The sequence below is a fragment of the Panulirus ornatus genome, chromosome 8 (assembly GCF_036320965.1).
Source record: "Panulirus ornatus isolate Po-2019 chromosome 8, ASM3632096v1, whole genome shotgun sequence".
NCBI lineage: Eukaryota > Metazoa > Arthropoda > Malacostraca > Decapoda > Palinuridae > Panulirus > Panulirus ornatus.
In genome coordinates this window covers 5,451,994-5,468,196 of record NC_092231.1, presented here as the reverse complement: position 1 = coordinate 5,468,196, position 16,203 = coordinate 5,451,994, and the positions used below count along the sequence as shown (strand labels likewise).

The 16,203-nt window shown below is 40.2% G+C and overlaps 1 protein-coding gene across 1 annotated transcript in view; it reads left to right on the top strand.

The window, feature by feature from the left end:
• LOC139749768 (uncharacterized) overlaps positions 1-16,203 on the top strand; it is a 114,530-nt gene that overhangs the window by 79,781 nt on the left and 18,546 nt on the right. The window contains exons 2-6 of the mRNA XM_071663994.1: positions 5,484-5,652; positions 7,105-7,246; positions 10,108-10,225; positions 12,627-12,758; positions 14,890-15,040. Of these exons, the coding sequence (XP_071520095.1) occupies positions 5,484-5,652; positions 7,105-7,246; positions 10,108-10,225; positions 12,627-12,758; positions 14,890-15,040 (712 nt within the window). The remainder of the gene's footprint in view (positions 1-5,483; positions 5,653-7,104; positions 7,247-10,107; positions 10,226-12,626; positions 12,759-14,889; positions 15,041-16,203) is intronic.

Genomic DNA, 16,203 nt, shown 5'->3' with positions numbered 1-16,203 from the left:
GTTCAAGGGGGTCGTACCCGTGGTGTTCAAGGGGGTCGTACCCGTGGTGTTCAAGGGGGTCGTACCCGTGGTGTTCAAGGGGGTCGTACCCGTCGTGTTCAAGGGGGTCGTACCCGTCGTGTTCAAGGGGGTAGCACCGTCGTGTTCAAGGGGGTCGTACCGTCGTGTTCAAGGGGGTCGTACCGTCGTGTTCAAGGGGGTCGTACCGTCGTGCCCCAGCCATCAGTCGCGGCAGAAGTCGTCACGCCAAAAGGACGACACATTCCTCTGTCCCCAGTATCGGCTCCAGGCACACTCGTCAGACCTCGGCCGTACAAGTGACATTATAACTTCATCTCTTTTTTTCCTCTTACTTTCCATGAGTTTGTAGATCGGTATGATCTTCTCCTTATCACTTTATCTTTACTCTGTAATCCCTTACTGTGTATGTGCTGGTGGTGGTGGTGGACCCAAGCCTTTATGTGTAGATTGTGAGTTGGAAAGGATGTAGGGCAAGGTGGTGTAAGCCTGCGAACATAGGGTCAGTGTGCGGGTGGGATATCATGACATGCGTGTAAAGGTGGCGCGGGGGGTTTATGTGAGATTTTAACCCTGGATGCGAGCCGTATCAGGACTCACGTATGGATTTGTGTTACACGTCTTACAATTTGTCCTTTATGACTATCCTTTAAAAAGGGGAAAAAAGACAGGACTCGTCGACTCAATATTGTTAATTGTTTGATGATGATGCTGGAGTAGTGGTGAGTGATGGTGTATTAATGAATTGGGGAAATGACCTTGTACCGCAGCACGCGATAACACGATAACAATCACTTATCACTGAACGACCTTGTCGTTCTCTGAGCCACCGTGTCAAGTGTGTGAACTGATGAAGGAGGTGAATGATGTGCAATTCATCCGGGAGCCTGATTGTGATGTAGAAAGATGAAGTAATACAGATTTATGGATTTTTTTTTTTCCTTTCGTTTTAGATCAAATGATTGATGAGATTCTCTGCGTTAAGTAATATTCAGCAGAACATTTTCAGGCAGGTATACGTAAGGCAAGGGAAGGCGCCAGACCCAGCTGTGGAGGCAGAAGACCACCAGAAACCACCTAAGGTGAAGTTTGGCCCGCATGTGTAGTGTGTACCTAACGAACGTATATTCATCATGCTGGGCGACAAGAAGGGGAGGGAGGGAGAGGGTATTAGCGACCACAAACAACCCATTTCATCACGGTTTTTCCTACAGGAAAATTAGGTTTCCGGGCGGTGGTGCTGAGGAAGAGGGAGAGAGGGAGGGAGCGAGGCGAGTGGGCGGGGGAATACACGCTGGCTGAACCTCTGCTGCTGCTGCTGCTGGTGGTGCCAGCACTTCACCTTTAGTCTTAATGTTGATCTTCTGAGCACGGCGGTACGACCGTCGGGCATGGGGGTACGACCATTGAGCATAACGGTACGACTATTAAACATGACGGTACGACCGTTGGGCACGATGTTACGACCCCTGAGCACGACGGTACGACCGTTGAGTACGAAGGTACGACCATTGAGTACGACGGTTCGAACGACCTACCCACTTAGCACTACGGTACGACTCTTGAGCCCGGCGGTACGACCATGAAGTACGACCGCCCTCGCCCTGGAAATAGGGTTTGCGTCAGAGGCTAGGCCAGTCGTTCCAGCATGCTTACGGGGCGTCGTTCCCCTCCAAAGAGATCAAGCTGGCTCGGTTTCCCCTAATGGCCCGTCTCTCTCTCTCTCTCTCTCTCTCTCTCTCTCTCTCTCTCTCTCTCTCTCTCTCTCTCTCTCTAGCGTGTCCGTTATATGCCATTAAGTGTCACACACACACACACACACACACACACACACACACACTCACACACACACACACACACACACACACACACACACACACACACACACACACACATTCAATACCACTCCGGATGATAATTGAAATAATCTCTAATTTTATACATTTTTTTTTTTTAGCCCCTGCGTATTTAGTTTACGTATTCCTTTCAACACGCAGGATAAACTACAACATCGCCTCTAGCGGCTTAAGATATTCATTTCTAGGTAATGTTAAACCTTTGAGGTTTTATGTGTAAATATGTTTCAGATTTTTGCCGCTAGAGCGGATGATTTAATGTGCACTTCTGTAAATCCTGTGGGGAAGCATTACCACCCGTGTGTGTGTGTGTGTGTGTGTGTGTCTTTAATTGCATTCCGTAAATAGTCGGTAAAGAAAACGGAGTTTGTTTACGTTTCTCAGAGAGAGAGAGAGAGAGAGAGAGAGAGAGCGAGAGAGAGAGAGAGACCCCCCCCTTACCCACGTCGTCAGCTGTGAATGTTTACATGTGGCTGACATGGTTCATATCTATATTGGTTTCCTTAACGATTGCCGACCCTAATGGCATCGTGGCTCCTGGAACTTGGGTGTGCCTTCGCGAGCATAGTGTTAGTCAACACCACCACGCATGCAAGGTTTGGTAGATCATATTGGCTTAATATATCACATCTATGTTGTGATTATTGATTCTGAGTGAACGTTAAGTTAAAGACGTTCCCTACGTAATAAGGACATTTGCTACGGCGATATATATATATATATATATATATATATATATATATATATATATATATATATATATATATATATATGCTTAATCACCACTGGAAAGATAAGAACAGTGAGTACTTTCGTGTGACGCGCCATTTCATGCACATGCGTGCGTGCGTTTGTATACATTCATTTTTCTTACCTGACGGGCTACGGTCACTTAGCTGAACGTCCTCGTCAAGGCTATTAAAATTGAGAGAGAGAGAGAGAGAGAGAGAGAGAGAGAGAGAGAGAGAGAGAGAGAGAGAGAGAGAGAGAGAGAGAGAGGCGACAGTTAAGTGATGGTGGCTTAAGGTTTTGTATATGTCTGCAGGTTTGTGAGCGAACACGGGCCATATCCTATTAGTTAGCAGTTTTGTAAGAAAGCAGTAGCGGTCTCCTGTAAGTTAGCAGTTTTGTAAGAAAGCAGTAGCGGTCTCCTGTAAGTTAGCAGTATTGTGAGTAAGCAGTAGCGGTCTCCTGTAAGTTAGCAGTATTGTGAGTAAGCAGTAGCGGTCTCCTGTAAGTTAGCAGTATTGTGAGTTAACACTAAGTAGCCATATCTTGTAAAGTCGTCTGTTTTGTTAACTACCTCTAATAGTTTATGGTTACTTTATTATTTTGCTTTAGCTTCTCTTCGTGTTCTGTAAATTGAACTATTTTTTGAGTGTATTTAGCACAGTGGTGATTATTATGAGCCAGCAAGAGCCATATCCCAGGAGGGACTACATGTGATCCAAGCCATGGCTTTATATATACATTTATTTATACAGAATCACTCTCATTAGAAAACAAAATCCTTGTAGAGCTACGATGAAATCACAGAAAAACTCATGCGTATTCCCCGCGTATTAGTATAATCCTACGCACGTGTTACGCAAATTATACACTTATAGGAAAGGTTGACAGATGAACATAACGACATTGAAAAAGAATATCATTACATTTTTTGTCCAAGTTCTCTCCTTGGTGCTACGCTTTGCGCGGAACGCCATTTATTTTAGGCAAGGCTAGGCTACCGTGCCCCACAACTGCGTAGGATTTCACAACCTGTCACTTCAGCATTCATTGTCTCGTACGGAGACCATTCCTGTATTTTCATATTCTAGAATTTAACTTTCGTAAGATGATAATTTCCCCACTTTGTTGTACTTTAATGTTTTGTATGTTTTGCGACAAAGCAAAATAAATATAAATGAATATATATATATATATATATATATATATATATATATATATATATATATATATATATATATATATATATTGAGGAAAGACCTCTCTGTTTGTCCCTGTGTAGATGGGTACATTATCTCATTGTATTTTAAGAGTCTGAATACAATAATGCATCCTGTTTGAGATGGAGGCCTCTCTCTCTCTCTCTCTCTCTCTCTCTCTCTCTCTCTCTCTCTCGTGTGGTGCAGTAATGGTCGTTGTGTGTAGTTTACATGATCACCCTGCTCAGCTCGGCACGCACATATAGTGGCGGACCCCCACCCACCCCTATTATGTCGTCATGTATCGTCCTAAATATATTATATAATAGGTGGGTAAGTGTGGGAGGGAACGGCTATTACCGTATTATACATGCGGTGTATTTCTATATTACCGTATTATACATGCGGTGTATTTCTATATTACCGTATTATACATGCGGTGTATTTCTATATTTCCATGACATATGCAGAGACCATGATCTCTCGTATGTTGACGTTGTCGATTTTTTGTAGGAACGAAGCATTTAAAAGAAATAAAAAAGAGGGAGATGGTTTGCAGAGGAACATGCCATTTGGGCGAATTGGAAGCTGTGTCTATAGATATAAGGGAATGTGAGGTGTGGGCTTAATGATCGTAAGACATTCTATGATAATTAAAGGTGTAAACGTCTGTGTCAGCTTTTGTGACAAAAGTTCCTAACATTTAATTACCATTATTATAGGTACAACATGTAATTATATGAATGATGATGGTGTGTGGGCGGTTAAACACAGAGTTGGTAAAACGAGCGCTTCATTTAATATGGCCAATGGACATTGTTCGGTGCGTTTTGCGCGACACCAAGTGTTTAAATTATTTAAATAGTGCGATTACGGCATTCTCCCATTAACTAAAAATCCCAATGGCTTATTTTTTACATGGTATGTATACATTTGTGTGTCCCTTGACATGTATACCGTGAGAGGATGTTTAGAAATCCTCCTCCCCTCCTGTATTATTTTCCATAAGGAGGAACAGAGGAAGGGACCATTTGTGGAAATATATATTCTAAACCCAGTCATTTGTTCCTAGCGCTACCGAGGGAAATGGCAATCACCTACAAAGCTCATTCATCCGTTCTTGACGCTGCCTTACTAATGCGGGAAGTGGCGAATATTTATATATGTGTGTGTGTGTGTGTGTGTGTGTGTGATAATGATAATAATAACAATAATAAAATAACCACATTAGTTTCAGACTAAGTGAAGGAAGACATTCCTCTCTAAAACCTATATAGGTGTATATTTTGTGGTGGTTCTTGGAAAAGATGCAAAGACACTACCACAAAGGAATGTCCTGAAATATTATCAGTCTTTTATAAGAATGGCCAAAAATTTTTGCCCGTAATACAGTACTGTGTTAGGAAGTTAGGAAAAGATAGCATTGGCAAATCACTAAAGAATTTTTTGTTGTCTTGGAATTCTTGTGTTGAGGTTCATGGTGGTATTAACTTTTTTCTTCAGTGAGAGTTCATAGGCCAGTGATGAAGGAAGGATAGACTGCTAAAAATCAGCCTCTTTGTCTCATTCTTTGATGCATTTTAAAAGGTGCTTTGCCTCTGTGCATATGATAGTTTCATCAGTGTGTATGTATCATGAATTAGTTCCTGTATTAATATAATGGCATTGTTATTTTTTCCAGGAACTTATTTTCATGGCGCCACAAAGATGGGAGTACCGGTAAGACAAGTGAAGACACATCATCTACTTCCTCCTCTCCCATTCCTTCATCACCCGTGGCCAGCAGTTCTCCAGGATGGAGAATTTTCTCACGACCCATGAACAGGGCAACCAGGTCACCTGATCTACAGGTAACACATTTCATTTTCATCCCATTTAGCAACAATTTTTATTCTTGCTCTCTCCTTTGATTTGTCCCTGTACCCACCCATCCCAGTTGAGCAGGTTATACTTGTCTAATTTTTGTATTTCACAAGACAGTTTTGAATTCCAGTGATAAAAAAGAGGATATTGTGAGATTTTCTATATTAGAGAATGTCTTGTCTTCATCTTGGGATATGTAGGAAACGTCCATTTTGTAGGCTTAGTTTGCACTTTGAAATTTCTTTCACATGTGGTTATTGACAGCTAAAGAGGGTTTGCAGCCTCCATAGAAATTCATAATATTTTACATGGACAGTGAGCAGTGGGTTCTAAGTAACATCCTCTACAGGAGCAGGAAGGTTATGTGGGGAGTTGGGGATATGTATATGGTAAAGTCTTCCTTAGCAAAAAAAAAGTGCCAAAAGCCTAAGATCAGGTCGAAGCATCAGTTGTCCAAATGTAAAATTATACATTTGTTCAGTTGGATGTCTTTTTTTTCCTCAGCAAGTAAGTCTGCAAACTTATTACCTTCTTGAAGGCTTTGTCTGTCATGCAAGTTAAACATTTGTAGGACCCTGTCACTTAAGCCATGTATCCAGATGTCTCCTATTGCATCACTGCTCTTCAGTGAGTTTGATGAGCACCAAAAAAAAAATAAAGAAAATCAGTCGATCATCTCAGGAAGGCATTTTTATTTTTTGTAAGCAGTTGAGGACCTAGGCCTTCCAGAATTCTGACTCATTTCTTCATATCTGTCTTATATCAGAAAGAAATTTTGAATATGTAAACTTCAGAAAAGGTTGGTATTTACTGGGTATTAGGTGACTTGACATCATGTGTTTGCAAGTTTTATGCTAGAGCTAGCATATTGTATGACATTTTTTTCACACTTTGTTTGGGCTGACCTCTGATTACCTAATTAGACATAAACAGCCAAATTCATGGGCATCATTGTCGTTGTCATCATTGTCATCTTGATAACATATTTTTCCGCTAATAATTATTCCTAAACTTCCTGTAAGATATAAGATTTGCTCTATTTTGTTACACTCAGTTAGTGTATAGATAAAAGTATTGTGTTTGATATACCCTCAATTTTTCTATTAGAACCATTCCTTGACCTCTAATATTACAGATTTAAAGAAAAATTGATATGTTGGAAACTATGAATATTAGTGAAGATTGAAAATTATTTATTGTAATCTCAGAATTTAGTAGCCAAGGACAGAAATTCACTAAGAGAAACACAGTAATTTTTTTGTGCCTGAATGTTATACAACTCAGTCAATATTCTTTTCAACAAAGAATTCAGGATACTGAACTTTTTATATTGTTTCCTCTAAGCCTCTGTTTACCATAAGTTTACAGACTAAATTTAATGCTTTATACAACTCCAGTATTATGGTATATCAACTTTCTAATACAACATATTTTACCAGATCCGAAATAGTGAAGTGGAAGCAGGTAGTGCGGGGCTCATTATGGAAAATCGCCCCACAAATCTTCCTGCTAAAACTGCATATGAGCAACTAAAGCACAAACAAGAGTACCAACAGATGGTTTCAGCAGCCAAAAAGAAAGGTTTGGGCATAGAATTCATAGATATATTTTACTGAATTTGAAGATCTGATGAAATTTTACTATGCTGATCAGTATATTTGTTGTTGAAATTTATCTCCCCCCAAAATTTGATTCTCATATGACCTCTCATTTCATATACAAGTAGATATAACCAAAGATCTCATTAAATGTCTAACTCAAGAGAAACATATATCAGTAACCTGCATGAAACTAGACACGTCCTTATAATGCATAGTCCTATTATTTGCTTATATAGAAATAAGCTGTGTTACTCCTGCAGTCCTTTCCAAATCAACCAGCTTACTGTTCTCCCTCAATTTTTGAAATTGATTTATTGGATGAATGATTTGTTGCTTTTTTGAACATACAAGAGGTGCATTATTTATTTATTTTATTTTGCTTTGTCGCTGTCTCCCGCATTTGCGAGGTAGCGCAAGGAAACAGAAGAAAGAAAAGGCCCAACCCACCCCCATACACATGTATATACACACACGTCCACACACGCAAATATACATACCTATACATCTCAATGTACACATATATATACACACACAGACACATACATATATACCCATGCACACAATTCACACTGTCTGCCTTTGTTCATTCCCATCGCCACCTCGCCACACATGGAATACCATCCTCCTCCCCCTCATGTGTGCGAGGTAGCGCTAGGAAAAGACAACAAAGGCCCCATTCGTTCACACTCAGTCTCTAGGTGTCATGCAATAATGCCCGAAACCACAGCTCCCTTTCCACATCCAGGCCCCACAGAACTTTCCATGGTTTACTCCAGACGCTTCACATGCCCTGGTTCAATCCACTGACAGCACGTCAACCCCGGTATACCACATTGGTCCAATTTACTCTATTCCTTGCCCGCCTTTCACCCTCCTGCATGTTCAGGCCCCGATCACTCAAAATCTTTTTCACTCCATCTTTCCACCTCCAATTTGGTCTCCCACTTCTCCTCTTTCCCTCCACCTCCGACACATATATCCTCTTGGTCAATCTTTCCTCACTCATTCTCTCCATGAGCCCAAACCATTTCAAAACACCCTCTTCTGCTTTCTCAACCACGCTCTTTTTATTTCCACACATCTCTCTTACCCTTACATTGCTTACTCGATCAAACTACCTCACACCACACATTGTCCTCAAACATCTCATTTCCAGCACATCCACCCTCCTGCGCACAACTCTATCCATAGCCCACGCCTCGCAACCATACAACATTGTTGGAACCACTATTCCTTCAAACATACCCATTTTTGCTTTCCGAGATAATGTTCTCGACTTCCACACATTCTTCCAGGCTCCCAGGATTTTCGCCCCCTCCCCCACCCTATGATTCACCTCCGCTTCCATGGTTCCATCCACTGCCAGATCCACTCCCAGATATCTAAAACACTTTACTTCCTCCAGTTTTTCTCCATTCAAACTTACCTCCCAACTTTCTTCTTTCACACACTTTACCAAACTCAGTCACCAGCTTCTGCAGTTTCTCACATGAATCAGCCACCAGCGCTGTATCATCAGCGAACAACAACTGACTCACTTCCCAAGCTCTCTCATCCACAACAGACTTCATACTTGCCCCTCTTTCCAAAACTCTTGCATTCACCTCCCTAACAACCCCATCCATAAACAAATTAAACAACCATGGAGACATCACACACCCCTGCCGCAAACCTACATTCACTGAGAACCAATCACTTTCCTCTCTTCCTTCACATACACATGCCTTACATCCTCGATAAAAACTTTTCACTGCTTCTAACAACTTGCCACCCACACCATATATTCTTGATACCTTCCACAGAGCATCTCTATGAACTCTATCATATGCCTTCTCCAGATCCATAAATGCTACATACAAATCCATTTGCTTTTCTAAGTATTTCTCACATACATTCTTCAAAGCAAACACCTGATCCACACATCCTCTACCACTTCTGAAACCACACTGCTCTTCCCCAGTCTGATGCTCTGTACATGCCTTCACCCTCTCAATCAATACCCTCCCATATAATTTACCAGGAATACTCAACAAACTTATACCTCTGTAATTTGAGCACTCACTCTTATCCCCTTTGCCTTTGTACAGTGGCACTATGCACGCATTCCGCCAATCCTCAGGCACCTCACCATGAGTCATACTTACATTAAATAACCTTACCAACCAGTCAACAATACAGTCACCCCCTTTTTTAATAAATTCCACTGCAATACCATCCAAACCTGCTGCCTTGCCGGCTTTCATCTTTCGCAAAGCTTTTACTACCTCTTCTCTGTTTACCAAATCATTTTCCCTAACCCTCTCACTTTGCACACCACCTTGACCAAGACACCCTATATCTGCCACTCTATCATCAAACACATTCAACAAACCTTCAAAATACTCACTCCATCTCCTTCTCACATCACCACTACTTATCACCTCCCCATTAGCGCCCTTCACTGAAGTTCCCATTTGGTCCCTTGTCTTACGCACTTTATTTACCTCCTTCCAGAACATCTTTTTATTCTCCCTAGAATTTAATGATACTCTCTCATCCCAACTCTCATTTGCCCTCTTTTTCACCTCTTGCACCTTTCTCTTGACCTCCTGTCTCTTTCTTTTATACATCTCCCACTCAATTGCTTTTTTTCCCTGCAAAAATCGTCCAAATGCCTCTCTCTTCTCTTTCACTAATAATCTTACTTCTTCATCCCACCACTCACTACCCTTTCTAATCAACCCACCTTCCACGCTTCTCATGCCACAAGCATCTTTTGCGCATATATTCATGAAAAGGACAATTCTTTATTGGCATTTTTGGTTTATGTATTGATGAGTGATTGTGGATTTTTTATTGCAGAATTACGAGATGCTAAAGAACGGAAAAAAGCACAAGCCACTTTACAACGACAAGAAGAACAGTTAGCAATAGCTGTTGCTACATGGAACAGTGATATATTACCAAAATGGGATACCATGTATGTATATAGTATGTCATCTGTGTATATCTATATATCTGAATTTTTGATGCTGCTCTTCTCTCAGGAACTCCCAAGGAGGCTGGCCAAGGCAGAAAAGGCCACCCTGTTCAAACTTTCTTGCATGCATTATCCTTGGGTTCTCTTATCATTACATTTCCTCACTTTCTCCCACCCAGAATGCCATTTCCTTCTTCCTTATTCCTGTATGTATCTTCTACCAGCCTGTGATTGTACATTTTTTTCATATGAGTAAGACCCTGCATCATTTATCTCTTAACCAACTCTCTAACACCACGCCCTATGTCTTGACCTTTGTCTGACATCCCAGTGTCTCTTATATACTTCAGCATTACTCTGTTCCATCAAAACTTACTCTCTCCCATCTGTTTATACCACAGTCACCCCTCAGATTACTCATTTAAGTAGCAGGTAGCTTGAAGATTGGAACTTTATTTATTTATGTATATATTTATATATAAAGTATATGGTGTGGGAGGCAAGTTGCTAGAAGCAGTGAAAAGTTTTTATCAAGGATGTAAGGCATGTGTATGAGTAGGAAGAGAGGAAAGTGATTGGTTCTCTGTGAATGTTGGTTTGCGGCAGGGGTGCATGATGTCTCCATTGTTGTTTAATTTGTTTATGGATAGGGTTGTCAGGGAGGTGAATGCAAGGGTTTTGGAGAGAGGGGCAAGTATGCAGTCTGTTGTGGATGAGAGGGCTTGGGAAGTGAGTCAGTTGTTGTTTGCTGATGATACAGCGCTGATTGCTGATTCGGGTGAGAAGCTGCAGAAGCTGGTGACTGAGTTTGGTAAAGTGTGTGAAAGAAGAAAGCTGAGAGTAAATGTGAATAAGATTAAGGTTATTAGGTACATTAGGGTTGAGGGACAAGTTGATTGGGAGGTAAGTTTGAATGGAGAAAAACTGGAGGAAGTGAAGTGTTTTAGATATCTGGGAGTGGATTTGGCAGTGGATGGAACCATGGAAGTGGAAGTGAGTCACAGGGTGGGGGAGGGGGCGAAAGTTCTGGGAGCGGTGAAAAGTGTGTGAAAAGCGAGAACATTATCATGGAAAGCAAAAATGGGTATGTTTGAAGGAATAGTGGTTCCAACAGTGTTATATGGTTGCGAGGCGTGGGCTATAGATAGGGTCGTGCGGAGGAGGGTGGATATGTTGGAAATGAGATGTTTGAGGACAGTATGTGGTGTGAGGTGCTTTGATTGAGTAAGTAGTGAAAGGGTGAGAGAGATGTGTGGTAATAAAAAGAGTGTGGTTGAGAGAGCAGAAGAGGGTGTATTGAAATGGTTTGGTCACATGGAGAGAATGAGTGAGGAAAGATTGACCAAGAGGATATATGTGTCAGAGGTGGAGGGATCGAGGAGGAATGGGAGACCAAATTGGAGGTGGAGGGATCGAGGAGAAATGGGATACCAAATTGGAGGTGGAAAGATGGAGTGAAAAAGATTTTGAGCGATTGGGGCCTGAACATGCAGGAGGGTGAAAGGCGTGCATGTGTTAATTCCCCAGTCATCCATCAGATTACTCATTTAAGTAGCTTGAATTTTGAAACTTTCTGTTTCTTTTTACTTTTATGTTTTGTACCCATAGATTAGAATATTACAAACTGTACTGTTCTTTGCTTCTTTCCTTACATTCATTATCATGTTTTGTCCTTTCATATTTATCCTCATTCATCCTCGTTTAGCCCTCATTTGTCCCACATTTTCGTATTACTGAACCCGGATATTCAAGTTCTTTAACATCTTGCCACAGTTCATCACCCATTCCAACCTTGCACTTGAACTTATTTGTGTTATTTGCACAGTATGACATTGCAAAATCTTCCGCTTTATTTCCCTTCCACTCAGAAACCAATATCTTACTTCCTTTTTTACACACCAGTAAAACTCATTTGCCATCTTTTGTAATATCTCATTACTTTCCAATAGCAAAACCCTATTTTTTTTTAAATAAGTTTGTTACTAGTGAGCAGAATGCTCAGTCTTCTTTCTCCAGACCCTGTTTATTTTCCATACTTGGGACTGCTTTCTTTTTTATGCCCTTGTTAAGTGACACATTAGATTTAACTCTTTAACTTCAGTTCTTCATGTGTAATGTCATTCATTCCCTCTTGTACAGCAATTTACTGTACTGTTTCTCTTGCATGTTTTCTCAAATTTTGCAACCATAGGGCTATCGATGCTTAAAAGTGAACCATAATGGTATTACAAATGTAGAAGTTTTATGTGTTTTTTGTGTCTTTAAGACAATTTTCTTTTATACTGAAGATGTCATCATAATGCCATCTTTGCTTTAGATTTTTCTCTTAAAAACAGGAAAGGAAGGCAATAACAGATTCTTTTGAAACATAAGCTTTTTAATTTTCTTTTTTTATTTTCAGGCACACTCACAAAAAATGTCGGGAGTTATGGTGGCAGGGTCTTCCTTCCTGTGTGAGAGGGAAAGTTTGGAAGCTAGCTATAGGAAATGACTTGAATGTAACCCCACAACTCTACAACATATTGGTTCAGAGGTAACTATTTTTTCCTCAGTCAGCCCAACTGCATTCCCATGTATATGGGAAGAAGCAGGTATGCAGTTTTCTTAAACTCAAGTGAGTGATCGGTTGAGTATAGACTGAATTCTAATGAAAGCTAGACACATATGTATATATCATCGAATTATGTTAGATTACTCTAAGGTAACAATGACTTACACATTTGCTAATCCATCACATCTGTTCCCTCTTTTAATTTCATCCCGCCTACTAGAATTACCCCTGTATACCACATTGCTCCAAAATTGCTATAATCCACACACACCCCATACCCTCCAGCATGTTCATGTTCAGGCATCTCTGTGCCATTTTTCAGTTTCATCCTGCCTCCCTGTATTTCACACTGATCTAAATTTGCTTTACTCCATGTGCACCTTACACCATCCCATTCATTTTTATGTCTCAATCGCTCAGAGCACCTTCCACACCATCTTTCCATTTTATCTTCAGTGTTCCCTTTCTCCTTGTCCTCTCCACTTCTGACGCATATACTTTCTAATCAGCCTTTTCTCTTTCATCCTGTTTCAGCACACTCTCTTCAACTTTCTCAAACTTACTCTTTATACTACCACAGCTGTCTCTTACCCTGTCATTTCTTATTCGAGTACCCCTCCTCAGGCATTTATTTTCCAACAAATTCTCCCTTCTTCCATACTTCTCTTTCATCTAAAGCCATTGTTTCACAGTCATACAACACTATTGGGACTACTTTATCATCAAACATACCTATCTTTGCCCTCACAGACAGTCCATTGCTTCCATACTTCTGCATGTAGTGCTGCTCCTTAAAAGGAGCTCCTGGAGTTGTACGATAATGGTAGTTTGTGTGGCTTGAGACATCAATACCTCCATCAGTTTGCCAAAGTCCATGTATTGTTTAAAGAGAACAAGGCAGTGTGTATACAGGTGTGGCACTCCACTCATTAGCTAGATATAATCATTTGAATAAACGAAATTAAATTTAGATGTGCAGTTCCCCCCTCTGAATATTCATTTTCAGTGACACTTATTAGGAGTATTCCAATACTAAGCAAATTTTTCACTTCAATTTATCTGCATAATTTTCACTGTGTAAAAATATCCTGCCTTTTGAATGGTAAACTACAGAAAACAGGCATTTGATATGTAGTTTGGCACAAAAACAAAAGCTTGTGCTTGAGAATTGGGTAAAGCTATTATTGTTCCTTTATTCAAAAGAGAAGATACTACAGATGTATGTAGCAGTTGTTGGGAATATTTCTTTTAAGTATATCAGGAAAAGTGTATGCTAGAGTGTTGATGGATAGAGTGATGGAATCAACTTAATGCAAAAAAAGTTATGAGCAAGGGGTTGAACAAAAGGTAGAGGATGTGAGGATCAGATTTTTGCGGTGAAAATGACTGGAAAATATCTGGATTTGGAGAGAGCATGTGACAGAGTTGAGTGGAATGTTTTATGGAATGTGTTAGGATTGTATGAGGTAGGGGGACAATTGTTAGGTGTGAAAGTCTTGTAAAGAGTTGCAAATCTACATGTAAGAGTGGATGGAGAGTTAAGCAAAAGTTTCTGTATGTGGGTGGGTGTGAGACCTATGAAGCTGAGACATAGACATGGAATAAGTCACAGAGGTCAAGAATCCAGACTGGAAATGAACTATTTAAGAGGAGCATGTAGTATGACCAGATGGAATGAAATAAGAAATGAGGGTGTGTATGAGAGATTTGGTATGGCAGGAAATGTAAAGGGAATGAATTGTGGAATGGTAGAGTGGTGAAATGTAATACTTTAAGCACGTTGAAAGAATGCAAGACAGGAAATTTACAAGAAGTGTGTTTGATAATACTATTAAAGGGTTTGGTGTGTGAGGAAGACCACCCATGACTGGGGAAATAGAGTGGAGGAGTACTGGAGGGAGATAAATGATGGAAGAACACATGGAATAATGTATGCGAGGGAGGCATGTAAGGACAGGGATGAGTGGAGACTCTTTGATGTGGCCATCCCCTTGTTGGGAGCTCCTGGAGAGAATTGGCATCAGATATATAGAATATATAGATAGAGATGGTCTTTGATCAGTGATGCTTCTCCAAGAAAAAACTGATGATTACTTTTGCTCTGTTCATTCAGGTCCATGGAGAAATTGGTTAGTCTAAGTGAATGTGGAAGCATGGCTAGCCAAGAAGATGTAACAAGTGACTGTGGTGACCAGGAGGGAACAATAGATCTCATTCGTCTTGATGTTTCACGCACATTCCCTCATCTTTGCATCTTCCAGAAGGTAAAGTCACCTGAGATAAAACAAGGACTTGTAAATTACCATTTGATTTATGTTTGGTGTAGATTGGCTACACAGTCCATATCTATGAGAATATATTAAACATTCATTCACTGTTAGCGATAGATTTCTTGTACATTCCTGAAGTACTCTCGTGGAAACTTTTCAAAGAGTCTTCCTGTATTTACATATATGATGGTTTGCATGTTTCAGAGTTAGGGAGCATGGATCTCAGCAGATTTGTAAACAGACATCTTCACAGAGTGGGATTGACATATATACATGTTTAAAAGACTGTTGGACAAGCAGATTGACTGGTAGGTAAAGGTAATAATGATAGTAAGGTTTTAACAGAATCTAGAATATAAAGTTATGGAACCATTAAGTACTGACAAGAATAGGATAGAACTATACAGAACTATAGTTGTTACCACATTCCATATGCTTAAGGTCTCAAGATAAGAGTCACCTTTGCTGAGGCTGTATCACTGGGAGTGCAGCCTTGTCAAAGATCTCACTCCAAGGAGTCTCCACTTCCTTGCTACAGGAAGTAGCACAGCCTTGGGCTGTGGGAACCTTTAGAAAGGGCCTCTGTAACAACAGGACTCTTTCATTGAAATTGTTCCTATGCTAATTGTAGATAAATAGATAAGTAAATACAGAACCATAGATATACACTGTATCCTTTTACAACTAGTTTCAAGCTATTTAGTCAGTTCATTGTTATTCATACACATAATCTACTGTCATTATAGAAAGCCTCTGTTTTTTTCCTTATCATACAGTCTTGATACATTCCACAGTCTCTTACAGTAAATTATAAAGTAAGCTGTTTTCTGGTATGTGTGATGCTTGATACATATTTTCCAGTGTTTCATCACCCAATTTTTTTGTCATAAAAATCTGATCCATGCATCCTTGTTGGTGCCTGAATCTGGTTTGTTTATTTGTCTTAGTACTACTTATAATTATTTTGACCCTTTCTGTGACCCCTTGTTCTTCAGTGCCTATTACTTCCTGAATTAAGAACCGAATAGCCTTGCAGCCGCCACATTCGTTTTTTTTTTACTTGTTTCCATATTTGTGTTCTACGATTTTTATGTCAATTCAGCCCCTTTTTGACAGAATTTTTATCTGATGAAAAAAAATAATGAGATCAAACTTTA